The sequence below is a fragment of the Cottoperca gobio genome, chromosome 8, assembly GCF_900634415.1.
Source record: "Cottoperca gobio chromosome 8, fCotGob3.1, whole genome shotgun sequence".
Lineage (NCBI taxonomy): Eukaryota > Metazoa > Chordata > Actinopteri > Perciformes > Bovichtidae > Cottoperca > Cottoperca gobio.
The window spans coordinates 13,751,056-13,777,712 of NC_041362.1; the positions used below are offsets into that span (position 1 = coordinate 13,751,056).

At 41.1% G+C, this 26,657-nt stretch overlaps 1 protein-coding gene across 1 annotated transcript in view; it reads right to left on the minus strand.

The window, feature by feature from the left end:
• Nucleotides 1-291: 291 nt before the first annotated feature.
• The window catches only part of mgat5b (alpha-1,6-mannosylglycoprotein 6-beta-N-acetylglucosaminyltransferase B), a 51,728-nt gene continuing 25,362 nt past the window's right edge, over nt 292-26,657 (minus strand). The window contains 12 exon segments of the mRNA XM_029438317.1: nt 292-1,508; nt 2,076-2,341; nt 5,408-5,482; nt 8,147-8,191; nt 8,193-8,264; nt 8,365-8,511; nt 8,694-8,849; nt 10,625-10,630; nt 12,083-12,213; nt 13,045-13,178; nt 15,534-15,665; nt 25,291-25,460. Of these exon segments, the coding sequence (XP_029294177.1) occupies nt 1,310-1,508; nt 2,076-2,341; nt 5,408-5,482; nt 8,147-8,191; nt 8,193-8,264; nt 8,365-8,511; nt 8,694-8,849; nt 10,625-10,630; nt 12,083-12,213; nt 13,045-13,178; nt 15,534-15,665; nt 25,291-25,460 (1,533 nt within the window). The 3' untranslated portion in view covers nt 292-1,309.

Consider the following 26,657-nt stretch of genomic DNA (forward strand, 5'->3'; position numbering starts at 1 on the left):
TTCTCATTTGTTTAACTTGCACTTCTAAAGCCTCATGTGAGCTTCAGCCCAAGTTTAGTGAGTGAGCATTTTGTCGTGCATCACTTGCAGCAGAATTGCGCTTAGTAAGGGATCTCTTCATATCGAGTTACTGTACGGGCAAGAGGAACAATCACAGCAGTTTCAATGTCAATATGTGCATGTGAACATTGTTTTAAGACATGCTTTACAAAATATGAACCTTAACTTAGAACCCTGTGCCCTTGTGTGTTTGTCAATTATAATAAAGCACCTTGCTCATGAGGGATAAACCAAAATAATATGCATCTTTATCTGCTACTGTACAGTAATACTGCAGCTCATCTCCAGACAGAAGGTTCATTTTCACAATTGGTCCTGCTATTAAAGTATATGAACAAGTCAGTACAATATGGGTTTCTGTAAGGAAAGAGTAAAAAAAAAAACGGTGCTGAAGAATAATGTATTATACAAATATCTGATATCTGGTTCAGTCAGAGCCAAAAAACATTCAAAACATTGATGCAGGAATCTACATAATTCTGGAAACCCAAACACTATTGTCACCTTGTTTCCAAAGACTGCTTCATAAACAAATAAGTCTGATCCAGCACTACACATTAATCACAATCTGAAAGAAGTAATTAGAATATTTCCCCACTTTGCTTTGTGAAATTAACCATAAAAGATTGATGGTATCTTATAATTTAGGATGAATCTGAAAGAAAATGTATTATAATATTTCCCACCCATATCCAATTTAAAATTACGGCAACAACTTTTTTCCCGCCCCTTGTATTTTATTAAACAACACTTATGTACAAATATATTCATTACAGGACATGTAAAATAGTACATCTCAACATGGTGTAAATGGCTTTGGGTGCATCTAGTACAAATATCCAAACTCCACTATGATACTATAAGTATTCACACGACACTGAGCAAACAACACTTGTGAATTTCAAGCATAAATTCTTTTATAATCAAATCTTTCCTTTTGATTGCTCATGATTTCTTGACTAATCTAACCGATCCATCAAATGACACATTTCATCGAGTATTTCGTAAAGACTGTGGTCCGAATGCAGCCATGTAAACCTTTAAACTGAGGCTTCAAACCCACCAGATTCAAAGTACAATCATGCATTTCCCTGAGAGGTAATACCAGCTTACAATTTCTGCAGCCAGTCCTTAGTCAGAGGTAAAGGAGTAGAGTTCATGTGTTACAGCATTTCACCACGGACTCTCCTTTTCAAAGAGACGTCGGCAAGTGTTAGCAAAGGGCCTCCGTCCACAGATCCTCCTGTGGTCATAGGCAGTCTCTGCACAGTGCCACCTGGCCGCTACGATAGTCCCTGCAGGGGCAAAGGCGCTGGTATTTGGCACTGGAGCCGGCACAGCTGAACAGCAGCGGATCCTGCTGCAGGCCACATTCAGCATGCTCTGCTGAGAAGGCAGGGAAGAGGTGGTTCATCTCTGACTCCACTCCATCACACTGGAGCTCCAGCCTGGAAACAAAGACAGACGAGGACACAGATTAGAGTGCAACTACAAAGACTTTTCCACACTGTATATATTTAATTTGAATGTTACAGTGCTGCCCCTAAAACCTCAAGGAATGAATGAAGATATGAAAGGGAAAGGGAGAGAGCGAGTGTCTTCTTCTGCAGTTTGTCCTGCTGCATGCTTCTGAAACGAGAAATGCAAATGAGGCATGACAATGCGGAGAGGGAAAGTTAGTCCGTGGAAGTCAGTCCAATGTATTGTTTTGCAGAATGAGCATTTCAAGAAATTCAGAAGTATTCAGTACACAGTTTGACTTGCATTGTTGTTTGAAGGGTACATGCACTGTATATCACAATCATGGGTATAAGATCAGTGTTCATTTCAACATTTAAAAATCAACTATTTTGTCTAAAAATTAACAAAAGTCTTCGATACAAACTGATTACTTTAAACTCAGTGTTATTTTTCCGTAGTCGTGCATCAATTAATCAATAGGAGCAAATTAAATGATAAAACTGTTTTGGGCCAAATTCTGAATAGTCAATTATCCCAATGAAGAAACAGCTTACGCGCTGAAGGCCTCCTTAATGTTGATGAAACGATACAAGGCAGGTTCGCAGATGAGCCCTGCCCCCTGGCACGCATCCACACACGACTGGCCCTCCAGCGAAGCCAAAAGGCGCAGTGCGCTGAGGGGCGGCCAGGATTTGTAGGAGCTGGCGTTGGAGGCCCAGGTTAGGATGCTGGAGTTGGGCAGGAGGAGGAAAGGACTGGGAGGGCTGCTCAGCCAAGACGAGTTCACTGGAGGAAACGGAGCTTCGGGGGAACAAAAGTCCTGCAGGTGCAAAGATAAAGTGACCCGGATCAGTAATATGTTCAGTGTTGTATTTCAAACACTTTGACCTGTCAGCTAACACTCCACTGCATAGGAGAGACAAATTATACATTCGGCTCTGCAACACATGCTTCTGGACGGCTGAGAGGAAATATTTAAATAGTTGTTGTGATACAAAGTTGCTTATCAGAGCTGACAAGACCTCGTCAATCTTCCAGGAAATGATATGAATGCAGCTATGCCACCCAATAACAGATGAGGTTTGGAGGCAGAATTAGGCTCCGGTGAGAGGGCTGATTAGATTTCCCCTCCAGCTGGGGCTATTCATAAGACCCAGGTAATAACATTTCTCTGACATGTCCCACTGGCCTCCACACCCGGTATTAAACAGGCTCCCAGTGCCCGAAGGCAATAACTCGGCTTCCTATCTCTCCGTCTCTGCAGCACTTCCACTTCCAAACACAGACAACATCTGTGACACACGCTCACACAGCTCATCAAGAGTGTAACGAGGCGTCTAAAAAGGGGCAAGGTTAAGAGATGGAGATGGATAGCAGGGGTGTGTGGAGAGGCTACTATTTGTAATTATATAATTTTTTCTATTCAACCAAGCAGTTTATTTTTACGTGTGCATGTATTTGGTTCTGTATATGTGGAAAATTCACAGAATTCTTGATTTTCTCAGGTAATCATTGACAAATTACCTGTTCGTATGTGATTATAGCTTTAGAATGAGGTCGTTATGATTATCGTTATGAGTCATCAACGTCATAAAATATCCAATCCTACAAATAAGGAACAAAGAAGAGTAACTGAAACAAACTTGGGTCTTATTTTTGTAGATTTAAATGGTAACATTTTACTCGACAGTTTAACTGCTGAGTTCTAGAGAAGCAGTCTGATGACCACACAGGGTTTACCGTGTCACGTACTGTACACATATTATGTACTTAACCAGAGAACGTGCAGCAGAGTCATTAACTGAGCCATCTGTTGTAATCATGATCGTGAGACCTTGTTACTTCCTCACTACCTCTGCACACCTCTTCAGTGCGATGGATGACTATAATGGACGTTCTGGACCGTTTTTATTAAGCAACAGTCAAGCGCAGGTGTTACATTACTGATGGCTGTTTTATTCAAGTGCCTCAGTAATCCAGTGAGCCATCATTAATGTTATTATTCACACCTGTGCTTTTCCTGCTGTGACATGTCAAAGTCACTTTGGTGAAATAGGCGTCAATTTCATTAATCAAGGCTATTATCATTTATCCCATTTCTCTGGAGCCGCCATTTATTGTTGATCTTTCATATGCTGCCTTCAAATAGAACTGGTGCTCGACATGGGAAGTCGTGTACACCATGTGCTTGGCGTTCAAGCGGCTAAGTCGTGAGAACTTGCTGCTAAGCAACGGCAACAATAACGTTACTGTCGGTGTCTAGAAGCGAGCGGGTAACATAACGCAGGTAAAAGATGAGGCCGTTGGGAATATCAACATTAATATGATTAAATTACGAAGGAAAAACTCTAAGCAGGTAAAATAACAATATATTAAATTATTATGCACCAAAAAAGTACTTCTATGGCTTTCTACCAGCAATCTACTGAGGAATGATGACATTATCGGTTCAGCCAATCCGGTATCTCAGATTGACGCTAAACTGTGAGGGACAGTTTAAGAGCTGCCGTAAGAGTACGCCGTTTAATGGTTAGAGTGGGAGTGGAGCTCTGCCCACTAGAGGTGAGAAGAAGTCATTGTGGGAGATAACAACAACGATGAGAGGTTCAGTCAGGCGGTAGAAGAAAAAACGAAGGAAAGTGACTTGAGCAGTTAGAAATAACATTGGAAAAGTCGGAAAATGGTGGAAGAGAAGGTTAAGAAAAGTGGAAGAAAATAGAGGGAGGAGAGTGTGATTGGGAGTCTGACAATGTACAAGCCGTGGCGGGCAGCCACAGTCTCAGTCAGTCACGGCATATTGAGTGTTTGTGCGAGTCTGTGCGCGCGAGTGTGTGTGTGTGTGTGTGTGTGTGTGTGTGTGTCAGTCTGTCTGACAGCCTGGGCAGAGATGGAGTCAGAGCAGAGGCCAACACATTTCTTTAACCTGCCACTGCCAGACTCTATACCAACCATTACGACATGATGAATGTACCGGAGGACAACGACGTCTGTGAATACACGGTATAGAAATGTGTGTGGGTATAAATGTGTTTTTATTTTCGGTTGTGCTTCACCCTGGATTTCAGTAAAAATAACATCATATCTTGATGAATTCCCATTTTGATGTGTGTAAAAGATTTGGAGTCCATTTTTATGTATGAGCATTACTTTTCTCTTTCATCGCGTCCTCGAGGACCATCATTGAGAAAAATTAGTCACTGTGCGAGTCTATTAAGCTTGCAGCTGCCGCCTGCAAAGAATTTAATAGCTGACCCAGGCAGTGGAGCAGAGGAATAAATATTACGGCTACGCAGCTAAGAAATCCCAGAAAGGGAACTTCTTAAATAGAAGTTCAGTTTCTTAGTTGAATTCAATGGACATATGAATGCTTTGATGAGAAGAGATAATTTGCAGTTGAAAAAATTTAATTGCCGTTTCTGTTCTTAAACATTCATCCATCCCAGTTCTCTCACTTATGACCAAAACATGCAATCAGCAAAGTAAACAGGGGTACAGAAGGTGTGACTGTTCCAAGAGATGGACAAATGATGACTGAACAGGCTTCACAAACAGAGAGAAAATAGATCGACTCAGCGACAATAATCCAACATGCCAATTAATTCCCCTTTCCTGTCTACAAAGAAGCTGAGACAAAGAACATTGACCTCATGAGGTGTATCCTTTGTCTTCTTCTTCTTGTCAATTTGGGGTTGAATCTTCTTTTTACCTCCATAATATTTATGTATTAGAATTTTTTCCGCTCTGCCATTCCTCCTCTACTATTCCCGCTTTAACTTGTGTCACTCAGCGCTGACCATCAGACACACACAAGCTTCACATAGGCTTACATTACAACACAATCATTTTTTATTTTGTATTTTAAGGCACACCCCTTCTTTGCACCCACCTGGTTCTGAATGTAGGCGTGAACTCTTTCAAGCATCCCCTCACAGGTGTACTCATACGGCAGGAATGGCTCCACCTGCAAACACATATGTGCACACATATGAAGAAACAGCCGGGGGGATGTGTGTGTGTGTGTGTGTGTGTGTGTGTGTGTGTGTGTGTGTGTGTGTGTGTGTGTGTGTGTGTGTGTCCACAGAACCAAGCTGTGTAATTACATGAACAGAGCATCTGATAGTCAATCAAAGCTGACATATTCATTAGCGTAATTGTGAGACGGCTTATATCATGCCAGAAGCCACACATTAAAATCAATGACTTAATACATCACAGGTGGCAGCTACAAAATTGATTTCATTATTTTTAGTGACGGCTACATCAATATGTCAAACAATGGATTAAACTGATAGCCGACCACCGGTCATCCAGCACAGAGGAAGCGGATGTTTTTGTGCATTCTCTGTCCTTTGGGTGCCGTTATCATTTAAGGTATGTCACTCATTGTCTGACTTTTGATGGCAGGTAATGGATTCAAATTCACTGAATGAACACTGATGAATAGCTTCTCCTCTTCTCTCTAGTGTGTTATTCTAACAGCGTCGTAGAGAACACAGCAATGACACACACTTGTGATGGCGGTGTGGAAAGTGTATTTGTAGATAAGGAGGTTTATATTACTGTAAATACTGCATTTTGAAACCTATTGTGTTTTGATGATATTAATAATTATGAAATATGTCAGGATTCTCAGTGCAGAATGTGCAATGAATTTCTCCAATGGTATCTTAAGTGAGATCTTATTGTTTACTATCAGGCCACTAAAGCACTCAGGCTTTTAAATTGATTAATAGTTCTTTTTAGTGTTGTGTTCCTTTTAGCACTTTTGTATGACTTTATTTCATCTGAGTTTAATGAAATGTATCTGGCACTTCATCAGATATTCCACGATGCAGTTTGCCTTTTGGGCATCTTTATATTATACAATCTGAGCGAGAGGGAGGAAAAAATGCTTCCTTAGAGGGTGATTTGAATTCAGTGGCAGAAAAACATTTTTAAAATGTGTGCAATTGATATACCTAAACTGATTGCATTGCTCAGCCGCAAAAATATGTGAGCAACATTAATTATTTCATGCCATCATCGATGACGATAAAATAAATCACCTGAATTACGCTGTGAGAGCATCCATGTCCAGAAAAAGACTCAAACCCAGCTGGTGGGTAAGACCGGACAGGTGTCTCAGATACTTTAGTGCTTCTTTATCAGCTGTCTGTTTCCTCATTTCCATGATGTACTGTTGCCATGGTGCCATTACAGTCTGAGGCAACAGTGTGTGAGACAGGCAGGCAGCTCTTGAGCTCGTCGACAAAAGAAGCTTTCCAACATCAACAGCAGCAGCTCTACCAACAAACCTTGTCCAGGAACAGTATGTGATCAGCTTTGCATACATTCACTGTAAGTTAACTAGGATGTATCTCATTAAACTGAGTTTGTATGTAAATAAAGGTTCTCTACATTCAAGCCTATTCTACATAGACACTCTACGGAAAGCTGTCTGTTTTTCACAGTACACCGGAGTCGTGGTATCTGGCGTCTGTGGCGACTTTCTGTCGATGGCCCACGTATGCCAATTTCTTTCTTTCTTTAATTCTTCCTCTGAACGCAGAGTTTCTTTTATCTGCAGTTCTGCGCTATTGTCTCTCCCATATGGTAATTACTGTCACTGCCAGAGGGGGGGAGATAAAACTTTGGCAGTCCAGCGTTAAACATTCCACTTAAGAGTTAGATGACAAGAGCGACTACACTCCCATGCTCGTACGCTAAATATGAAGTTACCACCAACAGCCTGTCAGCGTAGCTGAGCACCAAGACTGGGAACAGGGCAAAACAGCTAGCCCGACTGAAGGTTACAAAACCCATCTAGCAGCACCTCTAAAGCTCACTAACACGGTAACCAGTTTGTTTAATTAGTACAAAAATCAAAGTGTTTAATTCATTTGATCAAAGTGCCACGCAACCAGCGGAGACTCCAGGAAGTGACTGCTCCCATCCAAGAAATAGTCTGACGCCTAACGTGTCGATTAGTGCGAAAGACACATTTTCGTATCAGATATGCGTTTCAAGATCATTCAAAATAAAGCTGCTCTATGTTTCATTTAATCTTTTAAATGCAAGCTGAAACTTGCCCAGTCAACCTGTAAGATTAGTATTGTTTTTACTTCCCCCAGGATCCACTTTTTAAGCACTTACCAGCACCACAAACTGCTACTTAATTTTGCCTCTATCAGCAGGAAACACAAGGTCTATTTAACACACCTGGCAGTAGAGGCACACATCTCAGCACTGCGAGAGGCTCTGTGTTGTTCCGGTGACAGATTGAGCACAGCGTGATTGATTAATATGATCTGATGCGGACAATGCTTTCTGCCTGTGGGGTTGGCCTCTGGAAGGCTGCCATGTAAACCCAGGTGTGGGCACAGTTTACCTACTGAGCCGCTCAATATCTCAAGCAATTAGCAGCGCGGAGAGCAGAGAGGGAGCCAGCTAAGCATTTTGTTGTAATGCAAGACACCATGATGAAGAGGTCTATTAAATGCTGAGGGCTTCAAAAGTGGGTCAAACCAGACTGTAAAGCATGCTAGCGCAAACTATTATTACTATCATTATGCAGCCGTGTAAAGTGCAGTGGGGTAGAGTATAATATGAGAGGACTAAGTTAGTAAACACCAATAAATTAACATACATTAATCCTCATGATCTCACGGATGGTCGCATCAAACTCCTCAGAAGTTATTGAAGTCAATAGTGATGACATGCGGCCTGCCAATATACTGCTCTGCATACGGATGCTGAGAGGACACCTGAGGAGGAATAAATCACAATACAACAAGTGAAGATCTGTGTACTCATACATATTTATTTGCCATTATTAGAGGCCAAGATAAAGACAAGTGCATCTACCTTCCTGGAGGTGGGCTTCCCTCTGAAGAAGTCGTGATTAAGAGAGCTGTGAGGGGGATTAAACTTGGGTTGTAGGAAGATGCAGCCATTGGCTATGGCCTCCAAAGGGGCGGGACCTTCGTAGGGGAAGCCAAACCCAATGAACAGCTTGACAGGAAAGAAAAGAGGAGATAATGAGTCTATGCAATGAGCTGCTCATATCCAGGTCCTCAGCACACGCATAATACTCGACTCTACAAAAGCATAAAAATCTCAACGAAGCATTTTCATTATGATCCAGATTTTGTGTTTGCAAACTAAGCTTATAAACGCCTCAGTAATGTTCCCACCTTGGCCTTTCTGAGGAGCTGCTGCAGCTCCTGCTGAGGCAGCAGGCCGTGGTTCTTGACAAAAGCGGGCACCTCTGGGGGACGCTGCGTCTCATAGTACACCGTCCCATGGATCTCCATGTAGCGGTGCAGAATGGCCAGGAACTTTTCCTTTCCCTTTGACACATTCAGGCGCAAAAAGAGTTAAAACACTTTAAAAGGGGCACTGCTGAGTAACTGCTTTATTGTTGCAAACCTGGCCTTTGACGGCTCATCTTCAGTTTGGCATAGTATTCCAAGATTACTGACCTATGGTGTATCTAATAATAACTTCACCTGCAGTTAACTTTAGACAGATTATTTGGTAACTTTGAATGTATATATTGCTTTGAATACTTGCATAAAAAAGATTAGACATCTATAATAGATAACAAATGCTACTAACTTAACCAAGTGTGAGCCATTTTTGAAGAAGCTAAGCAATTTACTGCTGTGGACAAGGCTGTATATTTTCACTGCTTTACCGTCCCGTGAGACAGCTATACAATCTATGTCACCGGTAACTGAAGCTATTATCTATATTCTCGCCAAAGCCACCAGACTACTTACATTACTTTGCAGAACACAGCGGGTCTACCCCTGCCTCTATTACCCCTGCCTCTATTGGTTAGTTTGTTTGTGTTATTAAGTGACTTTAGTGATTCCGCGCTAACCAAACACAAACAAACTAACTGATCGAGGAGGCGGTATGGATCTAACGACTTCAGTTCCCAAACAGAAAGGGCCATATTGACTGCAACGGTGAAAGAATTCTAAATATAGCAAACAATTCAATAGATTTTATTTAGGTGGGCCATTCTTTGAGGTGGCCGACATACATGTTGTTGCTGCCCCCGTCTACGGCAGTACACTGCTTTGCTTCCCTGTAGCGAATACACTGACTATGAATAATCACTTCATAAAAACATTAAAGGGATAGTTCGGATGTTTTGAAGTAGGGTTGTATGAACAGATTGCATTAACATGAAGCCAACTGTCTCCACGGACTGCACAGACAGAATATCTGATGCCAGCTATGCTTTTATTTGATTTTTCTCGTTTCCGTCGACCTATATTTACTTTACACACTGTGAAGTTTCTCCTGCAGCCCCAACACCACTATGAACATTTAAATTAATTGAATAGATTCATCAGTATTACACACAACCACTCGGGAAAGGGCAGAGGAGAAAAGCCCAAAAGGTGTTAGGAAGAGTTAATGAGAATTATACAAGCGGATCTAATGAGCTGAGTCGGCTCTAGTTAGCACTAACAACAACTATCCAGTACCTGTGAAGCTATGACAGACTTAAATCAATGTTTATCTTCTGTGTTGCCCTTTGGAGACAATTTGCTTGAATCATTTCATTGACGTAAAACTGAATTAGTTCAAAAAAACTATTTCTGGGGGAATGTTATGAATTATTCACTAATGTTATGTCTTCAAGGCGTGAATCATTTATAAATGTCATCTGGGTTTTATTCCTCATTTTTCATCTTGGGCCCTTTTATTGTCTTCGAGCAACATGGAGATGAAATCACACTTTCTTTTACTTAAAATAATAATTCTCCCAAAATCTCTTTATGCGAGTTAAATTGAATTACAAGCGTGACCAGTTTTTATAGTAAAAATCGAAAGTATAACAACTTCAGTCATTAATTTATGTCGAACTGTTTAAACAATTCTTTATTTTATAATGCTTCTCTATGCTACGCAACATAATTAAGTAATAGATATAGCTGCTTGGAGATATTTTACATATTTAAAGTCACTATAAACAATACTGATATTTTCTAACATTCAAAAGTTAGGCTCTGATATAAATGCATGCTAACACAACCATAATGTTTAGGAAAAGTATTCTTTTGGTATTTGGAGATTGATAATGCCGGTGAAAAACAGGTGTTCTTACTTGAAGCTGTGTGGATCCATCAATGATGCATCATGGGATGATGAATACACAATAGTACATGGTGGAAACAGAAGTATGAAGAGAAGAGAAGCAGAATAGAGAGAGGCAGGTGTGGAGGGAAACAGAGAACATGACATGAAGTATTAGTCATATTTCCTCTCTTAGGACCTTAACAAGCCCAAAATCTCTCATGTGAACCTCAAAATCGTGAAAAGGTGGAAGAAAAGATTTCTCTCAACGAGGGGGGTTATCATTGTCTGGAGAATGCCCGCTTTTACAACGCAACCTGTCAGATGCACAAATGTTATATTGCAGCACAAGTTGTTCTGTGAAATGGGGAATGTTATGTCGGTGTAGGAACAAAGCTGCAGTAAGTGAAGTGAACCAAACCTTGTGGGAGGTTGCAGCACACTTCAAAGTTACAGTAAGAAGCAGAAAACCTTGCCAGTAGCTCGAAGGGACATGTTACTCTAAACAAAAACGATTGTTCCTCTTCCATCACACTTCAGGCCAGATTCCCGGAGGAGTGACTGCTTTGGAGGAAATGTAACATCTAGTGGGGGTTTCACAGTGTGAAGATTTGTTTAGGGAAGTGATATTGAAAAGTTCTCCAAACTTTACATTTATCCTGATTCTTATCAGATTCAAAAAACCGCATGAATGCAGCGGTTATAACATTACGCATCCAATCCGTCTGTCATGTGTAGGGGTGATGACTCACTCCATAGAGACTGTATACAGTATAAGAAGTGCATGGAGGCACCGTAACGTTACCCACTGGTTTGTGGACTACGGCTTTGAGGCTTGCGTTTGACGTTTTGGTCGTCGCCATCTTGGTTTTGGTTATGACTCCAAAGGAAAGAACCATTTTCGACTTGAATTCACCTCATACAGCATCGTTGCCTTATAAGGAATTATACAATATGGAACATGCACATGGCATCTGTACATCTGCAAATGTATTATTATTATTATTATTATTATTATTATTATCTTGCAAGAGGAATTGGACACGCCATCTCTTGAAAACCTTTCACCACTCAGGCTTAGTCTGCTGGTAAGTGGACATCTTCCATCTTCATGGGACTCATTAGAGGCATGGACGTAGAAGTGGGACGCCTCTCATACAGTAAGAGATGTGAAATGTCCTGTTGCTCCTCTATAACAGGTCGATACTTATTCGCCTGTCTGAACCTATAGTTGCACAAGATGGCATCACAACAGGATCTCGTGGGGCCCTTTGTGTCTCTTGTGCCCTTTAAATCTCTTTGTAATTATTCATCGCTCAGTCACATGGAGTAAAAGTTGTTTTAAAGTTACTAGATTACACAAGAGAATTTTAGATCAGAGGTTTCTTCAGTCGGTATCTTTGAAAATTATCTGTCTCCTCTCACAAATAAGAAACCTGCTACAAAAATGAATTGACACTTTTTGAAAGGGTGAGTGTGTCATACTGACCTTCCACATGCTGGCTTCTTTGCCGTACACAACGGCTATATTGTTAACCTTGTTCCGCTGAATGTTGTGTTTCTCCGTCTCATTCAGCTCCTCCGCCACAAAACCCATAAAAGAGTTATCAGGAGTGTGGGCTGCCAAGGACAAACAAAGCAATTGGCAACGCAGAGTTAGAAGTCCAATTTTATGTCTCAAAACAAATGTGATTAAACTAAAAGAGCTGCTGTGGACATCCAGACGACTGTGCATGAAGAGAATACAGAACAACAGGGGAACGGCATGGATATCTGTGCAGCTGAAATTCATAATGTTTTATTATGAATTATTATTTCATTCGATCGTGCGGCAGAGTTCAGCGACTTCAGCTAACTTCAGCAGTAAATAAACAATAGAGCATTTGCATTCTCATCACTTTTGACTTGACACTTTCATTGCATACCAACAATGAGGTAAAGCAACAAGAGCGAGGCATTTTTCTTCGTCATCTTTGCAAAAGATGGGAAGGAAAACAAAACAGTATTTTCAGTAAATTTTCAAACCCCGAGATGGAAGCTGACACCTTTCACAGAGGCGGGCTTTAACAGCAAGTTTTTTGGAAACAGTGGGGCTACCAATCGTCGCTGAATTAAATGGAGAATAACACCTGAAGTTTCTTCTGTTGCAAATTTCACCAAATGTACCTTGAATGCTTGTGTTTTTGTACATTTCTGTGTGTGTATGTTTTGGTATGTTAATGGCTGGTTTTAGGCATCTGTTCGAGCTCAACCGCTCTGAACAAGTTCTCTGAACTGCTGCGGCCCAGAGCCTCGCCTGTTCCGGTCTGAGGACTTCATAAACTCTCAGTCACATAAACACAGACGGACACATACACAAATCTGAACACAAACAAAGTTATCGGCGAGAGTTCATGTAGGCCAGACGCACAACCTCAGCAAGAGCAGAGAGAGAAAGTAAAGCGCACATACGGAACATGGTCATGTACTGCTGGCCGTGAAGGTTCCAGTAGCCCCAGTTGGTTCTGTAGCCGTGCAGAGTGGCGTACCCCTCGTGGTTGTAAGCAGGCTCAGTGCCGAAGGTGTCAATCACTCTGATGTGGCACCTGGGACAAAATAAGAAATAGGCTGAGCTAAAATTAGATCAAAGTTGTCTCTTCAAATAAAACAGTCTCCCAAGATTGAGATAAACAGCAAAAACATAAAAGCGAAAAGATAATTCCACCCAACTTGGTTTATTTCACCGAATGTAGCACATGTTGTATTTGCCTGTCTGGGAATCAGAGGAATCTGCAAGCTCATGTTTTATTTGCTCTGGGAGATACATCTGAATCTCCCACCCCTCCCAAGATTTGGCAAACGTTTAATAAACAAACTCATAATATACCAGCTAGTCTCTGCAGGCAGTAGTATGTTTACATTTTTACATTGCTCAGGCATTATATTTTTCCCACATGTTTTGCGCCAAGTCCCTCCCTCATAGGCTGTGATTGGCTGGTACTACTGTGCTGTGATTGGTCATCTACACCAGGCGGACCTGATCATTGGTCAGCACTACGTCACCTGTTGATAACCACTTAGAAATAGAAAATTAACTGGGAGGTTTGCATTTGGGATTTGGACTGGCGATGTCAGTCTACATATATGCCTAATCTGTCAATAACGTGACAGCCATGTCAAATGTCTTTCTCACTTTGAGCTTTGAGAGTTAATCTAAGCACCATAAGTGTCTTGTTGTCAGAGTCTTGGTTTGTGAAGCTGTCAGTAGTGATGGGTATCCATGGCCCCTGCCAGTCCCCCTCCCTGATCAGAGTTTACACGGACCCCAAGGTGAGATATCTGAAGATTAAATCACAGTCTTGTTTCACAGCTACCACAGGGCCCTCTGCTAGAACATATCATGACAAACGCTCAAACTCTTGGAACAATCTCTAAAAAACATTTTAAGAAGATGCTAAACTCTCTTGCCCTGCGTGAGTGTCTTTAGATGGACTGGAAAATGCTTAAAATTCTCTCTGATAATGTGAAGGCAAATATTCAACAGGGAATAGATTACACTCCTTCGACTGCTTCAACACTAAAACATCTTACAATATGTTGTGTTCATGTCCTCCCAGATCAAACTCAAACAGAAAGACACAGGGAGGAACAGAGGAGACATGATGCGTTTAGTTTACAACAAAAGAAGAAGAAAATTACATCCGCACTTTATCAGCAGTGAATATTTACAATGGGAAGTCAAAAATCAATTGATGTAATCCAATCTGAGATATATCAATGCCTTGCCTCTCCAATCTGTGTCAGGGCAGGAGAGGAAATTAAAGTATTGGTCTTTGACTTGGTGACAGCTGAGGAGCGTTGGTCGATCAGCTGACCTTGGACTGACGCTGATTGGAATCGGCGTAGGTTTTCACTGCTGCCCTACCACAACCTCGTCTTAGTGTTAATAAGAAATGTGTTGTTTAATTAATGTGGCAAGCTTCTCTTCTTAGGCATTCAATGTAAAATGTAGAATAAAAACAAACCACAATGCAGCCACACAAATTAATCTAACAACTGTATTACAACCCACACTTTGTCAAGGAGGTTATATTTTTGATACGGTTCGTTTTGTTTGTTTGTTTTTCAGCAGGATTACAGAAAAACTACTTGCCCAATTTTCATGAAATTTAGCAAAAGCATGTTGCGTGGTCCAAGGACACAACCATTATAGTTTGTAGTCAATCCAAATCACAGGGCGAAAACTCGCATTACTTACGGAAACGGCCTCGTAAAAGGTCTGCGCTCTCCCAGTGCCCTTGTGGTTATCATTATTTTGACACTTCTATTACCCTTTTCCATTTGCATGAATATATTTTATTCCCAAAAATTATAAAAAAATATAAAAAAAAAAATGTTTATATAATTTTCTTTGTTTGGATAAAGAAAACAGAGGATTTGCTTTTACACTGTGACTGCTTCAGCGCTGCCCAGTTGGAACCAAAATAACAAAAACTTGAATTTACAGAAAGAAAAAAAGATTGAAACTACTCAGAACCATGGATTGTTTGTTTAAGCATTTACAAATACATTAACTTTCTTTAAATGTAGCATACAACTATGTGCTTGTTCACAGGCTAATTTATTCATTTTAAGCAGACAATCTACTGCAACCTTCCTATGTGCAATTAAAGAGCAGAGTTTGTGACAAAGCCTGCACCTGGTGGAGTGATCACTTTGTAAAGAGGCCAAATTGGATCCCCCCCAAAGGGAACATTTTGTTGATGCACAGTGAAGCTACCGGCCCAGTTTCTACCAGCCTGTAACACCAGCAAGTCAATACGCCTATAGTGAAGTATTTCATCAGAAATGCAATTCATGGTAACAAAAATAGATGCAACAAACAAACAAACACAGCACTTAGAGCTTAGAAAACAAACGGCAATACACACATATAAAGACAGAGAGAGAAAAAGACTGACTTGTGCTTCCTCAGTGACAGACCCATGTGCTGCTTCATCTGCTGCAAGCCGTGGTAGTCGGTGTAGATGAGGTCAAAGGGCAGAGGTCCTGTCAAAGGGCAGCTTCCTCTTCCTGGAGGGACCCCCAAAAACCTGCAGACAGGTCAGGTGACATTTTAGTCTCAAACTGAGCCAAACAGAGTGCACAGTGGGCTACAACAACAATCCCTGTAAACCCACAGAAGAGATGAAGCACACAAGTAAAGGGTAAAAAAAGAAAGAGAAAAGTGTTGCTCCCTTTGAACTACCATAATGAGAGCTCATTCTCAAAAAAGCACTATACACAAAACTACAAATCAACTTAAACACTTTCAATCCACCGAGACACACACAACAAATCAGGTGACTGACTTTTCTCCCATTTATCTGAAGGTGTGTGTGTGTGTGTGTGTGTGTGTGTGTGTGTGTGTGTGTGTGTGTGTGTGTGTGTGTGTGTGTGTGTGTGTGCTCTCGTATGAGTTTGATCGGGAGACAGACAGAGAGTGAGGTTGAAGACAGGAAGAATGAAAGAGCCCAGCTGTTTTGAGAAGCATATCAGTGTTCTCAGTGCGACGGCTGAGTCATTCGTTCGAACAATACAGAATTCATCTGCAATGTCTCGCCATGGGGAGTCGCCCCCAATTTCACTGCGCAACTTGTTTCCACTCGCAGGCAAAAACAAACATATTATCCGAGCCAGGCAGCACGTTCGTGTAACCACATGTCTTTGAGGGATGTTTGCTTTCAAGCATTATTTGTGCCATTTTCGCCTTTGTTATGAGGCCATGCCAAGCACTTACTGCATAAATGTTGGCTTCAGGAGTGCCACCATAGTGCCATTTCTTTGCTTTTCTTCTCTCTTACATTGTTAGCTTTCTTACCTACGTACATGTCATAGCCATGGATGACATTGTCAGTCTGTTAGTTGGTCTATCCACCTCTTTGGTGCAGACTGCAATATCTCAGTACCTATGCGATTGTCATGAATTTTAGGACAGACATTCATGGTCGCCAGAGGATGAATCCTGCCGACTGTGGTGAACCTGACTTTTTCTTCCACCATGAGTTTGACATTGTTGATTTTTGTTGAAATATCTCAACAACTATTGTATGGATTGCTGTTAAATTATGTGCATACTTGTACTAACTTTTATCCTCTTGCTGAATTCACACTGGGGAGCGACATTGTGCACCTCAACGCCTGAGTTACCTAAATCAACTATATTCCATTGAGTGAGTTGTCTATACATCCTTTGAGCAGATTTCATTAATAAAGGGTGAGTGTGACATCTGCTCTCCCTCTCTGTCTGTCTGTCGTCTGAGCAGGGGCTGGACTGAAACAAGAGCACATCCATTTGTTAAAAAACATAACTAAATAGCCTAATCTTTCTGTCGTTTATGGTGTCTGTGTGTGTGTGTTTCGTCGCGGGTGGGGCTCATTGATTACAACAAGGCTACTGTATGTATTAATCTAGCTTAGTGTCTTATCTTGTTTTCCACACAAGACACACGCGTGAATGACAGTAATATTCAAGCATATTTCTTTGTATAATTAAAATGTGTGAGATTGTAAGTCAGTGTTGAAATAACTTGCCCTTGTTACTTTTCTGTTCCGTGCAGTGAACCAGATGGGCTTGATCAGTCACGATAAAGCATCTGCTGCCTGAAGAAATAGGCATAAATAAAACCCAGACAAGAGCAGTTACAAAGGAGCCTTATGCTACCAAAACCAGGAAAGACAGGAGATATAAATTTGTTGTCTGCTATGACAAAGTACAGCGCAGCTTCAGAGCACTCTGCTTTCACTTGGGATCAAGGTAGCACTTTGTTAGAGAAAACGCAATCAAGCGTGTCTGTTTTCATTACAAGAGAAAGTGTTGCTTTGTCAAACTTCCGCAGCTCTTAAGAGCCACACGGCAGTACAAGAACAGTACAGCAGAAGAAGAGTAAGTGAATGTGCAGATCTGTACTAACTGCAGTTTACTGGATGACAAGATAATGTGGCATGAGGCAGTCTGTAAAACGTTTTTATAAATACAATAATAGAGTTATGTGGGACTACTACACACACACACACACACTTGTACTACTATACTCGTGAGGCATTATATTCAGCACGGAGGAGATGTTGATGACATTTCTACATGTTAAAGGAGGGGCTATTAGTAACACCAATCCAACCCAAGCAGCAACCTCCAGGTTTGAGAAGTGAAGTCAATGCAGAAGTGCATTAAACCTGCTTTCTAATGGCCAGCAGGGGATGAATCCTCTGGTGATAAACATAAGTCAGATTGTATAGAAGTCTATGAGAAAATGACCCTACTTGTTACTTGATTTATTACCTCAGTAAACAGTTTGCAGGTCGCTACCACAGTGTTGTCTAAAGTGTGCACAGTGTTTGGTTGTACTACCTTCTCGTGTCACTTCTGGATCCAAAAAACAAAGATGACGACGGTCAAAATGCCAAAACTCGAGGTTTCAAAACTGTAGTTCACGAACAAATGAACGATGGCGGTAACGTGATGTTCTTATATACAGTCTATAGTGTAACCTAATAGTCATTTTAAGATTTTGTGTTTCCCGTGCCTTTGACAGGAAATGATGTGAGAAATAAAAAAAAAAGCTGCTGTGGCTTTCCAAACTAAATTACTCGCAATAGTAAAATGGGCTGGCTTGTAAAAATATAAGAATTACAAAATGTTACATTTCTGTGATCAAAAGAGATTTTCTTTTTTAAATGAGCACCGTCAAGGCTTCAGTTTTAATATGAACAACAGCCTGATATTTCAAAGAAAAGCAAACCAATAGAAATGAAAGCCAGAGATGATTACATTTGTACAGGAAGCAGTGAAGGAAAGACTGTCCTCCATGTTGAATAAAAAATATGAACAAACTGCACCCCCCACTTCAGGAAAGTTTTTGCAGCAGTAGTCCAAAACCTATGACCTTATACCCTCTCTTTCACTCGCTACCTGGCTCAGAAACACATCTTACAAAACACAGCATCCACACACACACACACACACACACACACACACACACACACACACACACACACACACACACACACACACACACACACACACACACACACACACACACACACACACACACACCTGCAAAACAAGAGCCTGTCGATCTTTCTTTGGACAGTGAACATCTTCAGTCAGCACTGCAGTCTTGTGGAAACAAGCAAAGCGACCAGTTCCCTTACAACAGATGGGATAATGAGCAACAGCGTGTCAGCCGACGGTGCTTAAAGCTGCGGTTTCATTAGTCAAAGGTTTACATCCAGGCATCTCAGTGCTAATACAGTACTTATATGCCGTAAAATACAGTCCAGCTGCCAGGGTCTTAACACAGTACGGTCATAATACAGGCAAATGCAGTAACTATTTTATATATATATTACTAAGTGCTTTACAGAAAGGAAAAAGGATCGAGAAAATCTAAAAGTCAGACGATGATTCGGACGATATTCAGATGATATAAACGCATAAAGTAAGGATAAGATCAGGAAAAACAATTAAGATTCAAATCTATTATAGAAATTCCAAATTGTACACCTTACTTTGACGTTTTCACACAATGTTAACATGCTGATGTTAAGCAGGTATAATGTTTACCATGTGCACCATCCTCCTTTAGTGTGTTAGCATGCTAACAATTGCTAGCATGTAACACAAAGTACAGCTGAGGCTGATGGGAATGTCCCTAGTTTTGAAGATATTTGGTCATTAACCGAAGCAAATTTTAATTTTCACTTGATCATTTAACCAAAAGTTGAGGTATCACCAGCGTTTCTACAATTCACTGAGGAGGGAGATGAATATCTGTACCGAATTACCTGGCAATCAATCTCATTTCATTTCAGTTTGGACCAAAATGGTGGACCGACAGACGAAGAATCATGCTGTTGCTAGAATGGCTAAAAAACACTGAAATGAACTCTCACACTAAAATATCTCTTAAATACACAGGTGAAACTCACTCACACATGTAAAGGTGCATTTTGTGATACATTCAAAAGTATGTGCATGTGTGATTGTGTACTCTTTCAATCATGTATGAATGTATATTAAGTATATGTATTATGTATATTATGAATTATGTGCATTTCACTATTATGTGTGTCACTTTAAGTTTGAATTATGACCTTTATGGCTCTTATAGTTTCATGCTTTGGCATTAATACGAGATCATGTGACTGAGTGCAGAAGTGTACGTGACTCGGATGCTCACAGATCCACTGAAGCTGCTGCTGTTCAGAGGTTTAATTGGATATATGCAAATCCGGGCAAACTTTAAGGGGAGACTAAAGGGATTAAGTGCATTAAGGAGCCAGGAGTGTGGAAATGGGAGTACACACATACTGTAACGCACAAGCACACATTCATATACAGTATGCATACATAAGCAGGCAGAAACAGCTCCATCTCTCGTTCTCTCCTTCACAGATGCACACACACGCAAGATTAAAGGATAAGGCTGGCATTTTTTTATCGTTTTATCATTATCAACAAATCCCATGAAAAGACCACAACCAACAGTGAATGCAGCCCAGTAACAAGTCTGTGTAGCCACAATCTGATACAGCCTCTGCCTCCCTCTCTCAATTGTCCTATAAAAAAAAAAAAACACAGAAAAGAATCATATCGTTGCAAAATGGTGACATTTTTCTTAACTGTGATTCTCCTCGTGAGAGAAGGACTGCAAAAGAGAAAGAGTGGGAGAAAAAAAGAACGGTGACTTGCAGAGCGACAAAAGAGTGTTCGAGACTCCAGGCGCACAGCATTGCTTCTTAAAGGAAGGGGGAGCATATGTCCAACAGTGAGGGGAATTGGCTGTCGCAGATTTCCGGACACATTTGGGGGGTTGAGTTTGGGGCCAAGGGGTTTACTGCGGGCTACAGGGCGGCTGGAGTGAGGGCTCGCAGAGAGGTGATGTGACTGTGTGTGTAGCCAGCCTGCCAGAGGGATCAGAGCCTGGCATGCTAATCGACCACTTGAAACTGCAGGATAGCAGGAAGAGAGAAAAACTCAGATGTTGACGCTGTTGTGATCAGACACAGCTGATGTGCCACTTTGATGTGCAGTATCTGATAATTCAGCTCGCGAAAATGGACACACAAGCAACACTCTTACTTATTTTAGGATGAACAGTTGTGTCGATGCATCGAGAGCAACGAGGGCTCATTATTTTTATCTTTTATTAAATAAGGCAAACTGGAAATACAGTATATCTGAATTTATGAGGGAAAGAACATCTGGGGTAAACTTAGATTTTTAGCAGTTTTTGTGTTTTTTCTACTTAATGAGAGGGACTGAAGTGCAAAGCCAGCAGCTTGTTTGTGTTTCCTCCTCATTTTTCTCTTCAGTTTTTTATTCTGGAAGCACTTTCTGAGCTGTCAACATCACAAGAGGACCTCATTTTTTCTTAAACTGCAGTAAACAAAGTCCTTATGCTGCAGAAAATAACAATTTTGGAGGCGTAGGGAATCTGTGGGAAAATTGGTTTAAACCTTTCAGATCGTTTAAAAAAATAAATAAACCCTGTATTCTTTCTGTGAAAATCTGTAAAGTTGTATTTAAGGCAACTAAATGCTCTATAGTAATCAAAATGAAAGAATATCACACAAGCACTGCACTGTTAACCTCAATTAGTCACCATACAACACTGTGCTGAAGACACATCCCTATGATGTTATCTCACTGATGACCACACTGCCTATTTTTTATCCATTCTGCTGTTTTTGTTTTCATCTCGAAGCATAGAAACAAAGGCACATCCATCAGAAGGCTGCAGGGTGAGAGAGCATCAGCACTTATGGAAAGGCACAACCTGAGACAGGCAGCATAATAAGGCTCTTTGTTGAAGCGTTAGAGGAAAAAGACAGCTTTGATATCAAGTGTTTTACACTTGAGAATGCCCTGCACACGCCTGTCGTTACTCCCACTGTTCAGGCGGGTGGATTACGGACACAATTGACCCCCAATTTGACATTTGTTAAATCATTTCTTATGCTTACTGATGAAACAATTCAGACACGCCCGTATGTGTTCAGTGAGAAACAAGATGAAATTACCTGGTGTGTTAACGGGCTCTGTCAAGTGAAGCCCACTAGACATAATTGATATATAATGGCCATTGCCTAAATGTCTACTCACAGCAGCACTCACATCCTACATGTTAAAAGCAGAGTCTGAGATGTAAAAGTATGTTAAATACAGTAGAATTAAATCAGCATGAGTAAGAAAGAGAAAGCAGAGAGAGTGTGAGAACCATCTCTGGATCGCAAAGACACTTCACTCTGCTGACAGAACTTGATAAGCTGACAGGCTGCAGCTACCTCTATCCGCCTTATTCTCTCCCTCCTCTGTTTTCTCACTCCATCCTCCCCCCCCAGCTACTGCTCCTCAGGTGTTGAGACACCGTGCTCTGTCGCCGGCTAATTACCCATGCCGCTCTGGGAGGGGTGAGATCCCCAAGCGGAAGTGACAGCTGTCTCTGCCGGTCTGCAAAGTGCCGTAGGACCCTCCCTTCACTGTGCGACAAGCGCCGGTGTCACTGACAGAAGTGATGTTACAGCCACTTCTGTTACAGTAAACCCAGGACGGCAGGACCCTCATTACACGGATCTTTCTTCTTCATAACTGAACTTCCTGTCATAAAGGTTCAAGTTTTAAACTCATATCTTAATGTTTACACTGCTACAATTTCCTTTTACTTTTATGCTGTAATGCTTTCAATATAAATCTTACACAGAATCAAAATGATATTGTGGAAAGTGGTTACATCTTAAAATGGGTATTTCACCAGACTAAACCCCATTTAAAAGTGAAATATACTTACTTTGGCAAGAACAATTCAAAACTGTCTCAAAGATTATAAAGTGATTAGTTTCTTCTGTTGGATCAGTCCTGCAGTGAAGCATATGCCTTAAAAGATGTGAGCCAATTAGAGGGAAGTTTTTTGAATGTCAGAGCTTCAGAGACGAACAAGACTAACACTGTGTTCCAAACCGCAATCTTTTTCTTTTGACTTTTGGTACATACTGCAGCTGCCCTCCTGATCATATATGTGTCGCGCAAAAGATTCTTGCAATGCTGCGAAATGCAACTGGATTTAATAGAAAATCTTGGTATATTTGGCACACTGCATTTGACATACTATGTATTGGGACATACTAAACTAGAATACTCTTCTTCTGGCATACTAAATAGTATGGTAGTATGGGCATTTGAACGCAGGGTGAAAGTCTACAGCTATGCTAGCAGCTCTGTGCGGCTGAACTTAAGCACTGCAGTGCTTTGGGCTAAATGCTAACATCACCATGCTAACATTCATACTGATAATGTGAACATAGTGAAGTTAAGCAGGTGTTACGTTTACCACCTTCACCATCTTAGTTTAGCGTGTTAGCTAACATTTCCTGAATAGAAATTTCATGGTAAGCCTTGTTTGATAAAATGACAGTAAAGTGATGTAATTTTCTAAACTTAACAGACTAAACAGCTGTTCTATTATTTGCCTTTATTTGATTATGTATCAAATATCTCATTGTGTAAATATTTTGTGAAAGCACCGATAGTCAACCCTACAATATTGTCCCGATACAATACAATAGGCTGATGTAAAACATGTAATGCAGCTGAATAATTACATTAACTGTACAATCACAGCTATACTACTTTAAAAGGGGTGGGATCAGTGCATCCCTTTAGGACCTTTAGCAGTGTGTGGAAAGATGAAAGACTTGACTGTCTTTGTTCACAGACGGCACTTCAGTGGAGCATCAGCAAGATCTTGTAGAGAAAAGATGTGTGGGCATAACTGATTTGTCAAAACAGGACAGCAAAGGAAAGACGACATCCAAAGACACTACTTAGCGAAGCCACCAGAGAACCTGAATGTTGCCAATCAGAAGCAATTATGTGTCTTAAAGCAACATCTCGACATCCACCGTAAACTACCTTCCCGTTGTGACCAATCTGCCTGTCGGAGAAAACGCTAAACATATCAACAATTCTGTCCATGTGAGAACCACAGCAGGCCATTTAGGGATATTAAGCTCCTTTCCAAAGCCTGGGCTGGAAAGTAAAGAGTAGGACATGTAAATAGATACGAGCCTGAGGGAATCTGTGAGAGCACAACCCACATAACGATCTGTCAATTTGATAGTGTGTGGGAGAGTCAGGGATGGCGAGAAATGTTCCCTTTTTCGATTCATTAATAATCACAGAAAAAGGGGATTTATGGATGTTCAGCATCTGCCATTAACTGGCCAATTTGAGATGGCCATAAAAAAAAGAGTGGGATATGTTCACTGGGTTGTGTTTCGTGGGGAGAGGGAATATGGTCTGAGTCTGATAAGTCCACTTGGCTTCAATTTCAGCCTTCCGTTATATTTTCTGTAAAGCAGAACATTTAATTTCCTGATGAATAGAGACCAATATCAGCCCCGAATGGAGATCCGCTGCACGCTTATATATATGTACATATAAAATATCTCAATAAAAGACTCAAATGCAGACACACACACACACACACACACACACACACACACACACACACACACACACACACACACACACACACACACACACACACACACACACACACACACACACACATATGGACTATATTAAACCGATGGAAAGTATATAGCCCTAGCCCTTGGTCGGTGTTTCTTTGCATCATCTGCAAACATTTCTGATGGTATTCCCAATGGAGACAGACCTCAGTGATTTAATACACCATGACACCAATTAGTGGGCTAAATAATAGCACGGTCCGCTGATGCATTCCCACCGCGGCATTTTCCCCACCTCACTGAAGTCATTATCAAAGCAGCTTTTCTTCACAGCCTGAAATTTAAGATCAAAGGGCAGCTCTAACTCATCAACGCCCTTACCTCTTCCTCTCAGCAATGGATACAGTGCTCAATAACAAGCGCACATTATTATCGGCCATGTCTGCGCCGGCTTCACACCACCCATTGGCAGAAAAGAATCGACAGCAAGTCTTGTACACCGTCATTTCCCTGACCAGCCAGCGTGAAGCCAGAGCATTTCCGAAAGATCACGGCGCCCAGAAAATGTCAGAGAGACAGGACTGGACCCGTCTGTCATCTGAGCTCCTCTTATTGCACCTTGCAGTGTGACGATCAATAGTCCTATATTTTTTAGATGAAACCATATGGTCTGTCTGACTGGAAGGCAAGTTGTGTAAATATGTATATGCGAGTGTGTGTCCACTGGCGTAATGTTTGTGATGGTGAGCGACAAGCCTGTTATCACTCTGCTGAGCTGCGGCAGGAAGGAGCTGCACATACTGGAGAGATGCTGTCAAGCCCTCGGGCACTCTACAGGAAGGAGAGATAACTTATCTGTGTGTGGCCAAAGGTGATCGAAAACTGTGTGTGCGCGCGCGTGTGTGTGTGTGTGTGTGTGTGTGTGTGTGTGTGTGTGTGTGTGTGTGTGTGTGTGTGTGTGTGTGTGTGTGTGTGTGTAGTTATCACTTGCAGAGCGGGCAGGACGAACAACAAAGCCTTTTCATTCAACAAATACGTTACAAAGAATGAAACGACAGATGATCCCTGCACTAATGGCCCGAAGAATCTCACATTAAATTCGGATGGGAGAAACGTCAGAGTATTGTACATTGACTGCAGCAGTTCTGCCTACAGCATGTGAGAAAGAAACATGATCAGAGAGGAATGATTTAAATATAAACTCACCCGTGCAGCTCTTTAAGAGAAACCGAGATCTTGAGGTTGTGTCCCAGCACATGGAGGGCTGTGAGGATGTCGGCCCATTGCACCATCTCACCCAGAGGACCCCCCTTCAACACTTTGGGACTGAAGACATCCCCAGACTCCTCTGTCAGAAAGCCCACATGAACTAGAATCTGAATGCAGAGTGAAAAGGAGAAAAGTCAAGGCTAAAGAAGAGTGCAGTGCACTACAGCATTGTCTTTTGTAAATGCAATGTGTGTGTTTTTGTTAAAACATTCCTGCACTGTTATTGCATAAAATAAGCCATTGTTTCCATCTTTTTTAAGTCTTTGAATTCACAGTACCGCGTGCTGAAGATTTCGTGAGAGCAATTTTCACTAACGCTTCAAAGGATTTACATATGAATAAATTCTGCTATTTGGCATGGATCAGTGATGTCCAATATTAAATATAATTAAGTATCTAATGTAGCGAGCAAGCAGAGTGACAGCATCGTCACACCAACGCAACTTCTAAGAAATACAATCAACTGTGCATGGAGTCGAAATAAAAATGGACCTGCTGAAGGCTAATTGATATGCAGAATGATACACAAACACTTTAATTGCTGATGGGAAAGAATGGAAAATCCAGGCTGTTAAATATGTAATGAAATTAGATATTTTAACAGATGGCAGCATTAAAAAAATAAAATTCTCAATTACTTTTGTCCTGCAAAAACATTCAAAATGACTATTTTATCCAGCTAGAGCGCACATTTATTCAGCTATTTGTTCAGAGGTAGACAGCGAGTTCTCTCCACCTCTTACTGTAGATATCGACAGCTGTGATGGAAAGACATATGTCGTCGCGCTGTCCTTAGCCTTCCAATTGCCAAACAGAAAAGACAGAAAGGTTTTTAAATTCCTTCTGAACTATCCTTGAAAATCAATTTCTGAATAGAGCTGCAGATTTATGTTTCATTTCATGTCAACAAGGCCCGATTTAAAAAGATGTTAATGAGGTTTTTAGAGGCGTCAAGTTATATTAGCATCTAGACTTTCCTCATGATTCACTGGCTCGACCAATATGTTCCTGACTGGGCTGAATTGGTTTTGAAATGGGTGCCTTTTTGGACTTAACTCCTATAACTAGATGTGGCTCAATACCAGTTTTTTTTTTTTTCGTTTTGATACCGATACCAATCAAATAACAAATGTAATCTCCTACACTGCTGACGCAATGGATTTCCTCCATGTGTGAGGCACAAAGCTGCCAACCCTGCAGTGCTGTACAACTCACTGCCTGAACAACCATCGTACTTAACTATGAGAAGACGACTGAATGTTTAAAGGGGACATATTATGCTCGTGTTTAGGTAAATACTTGTA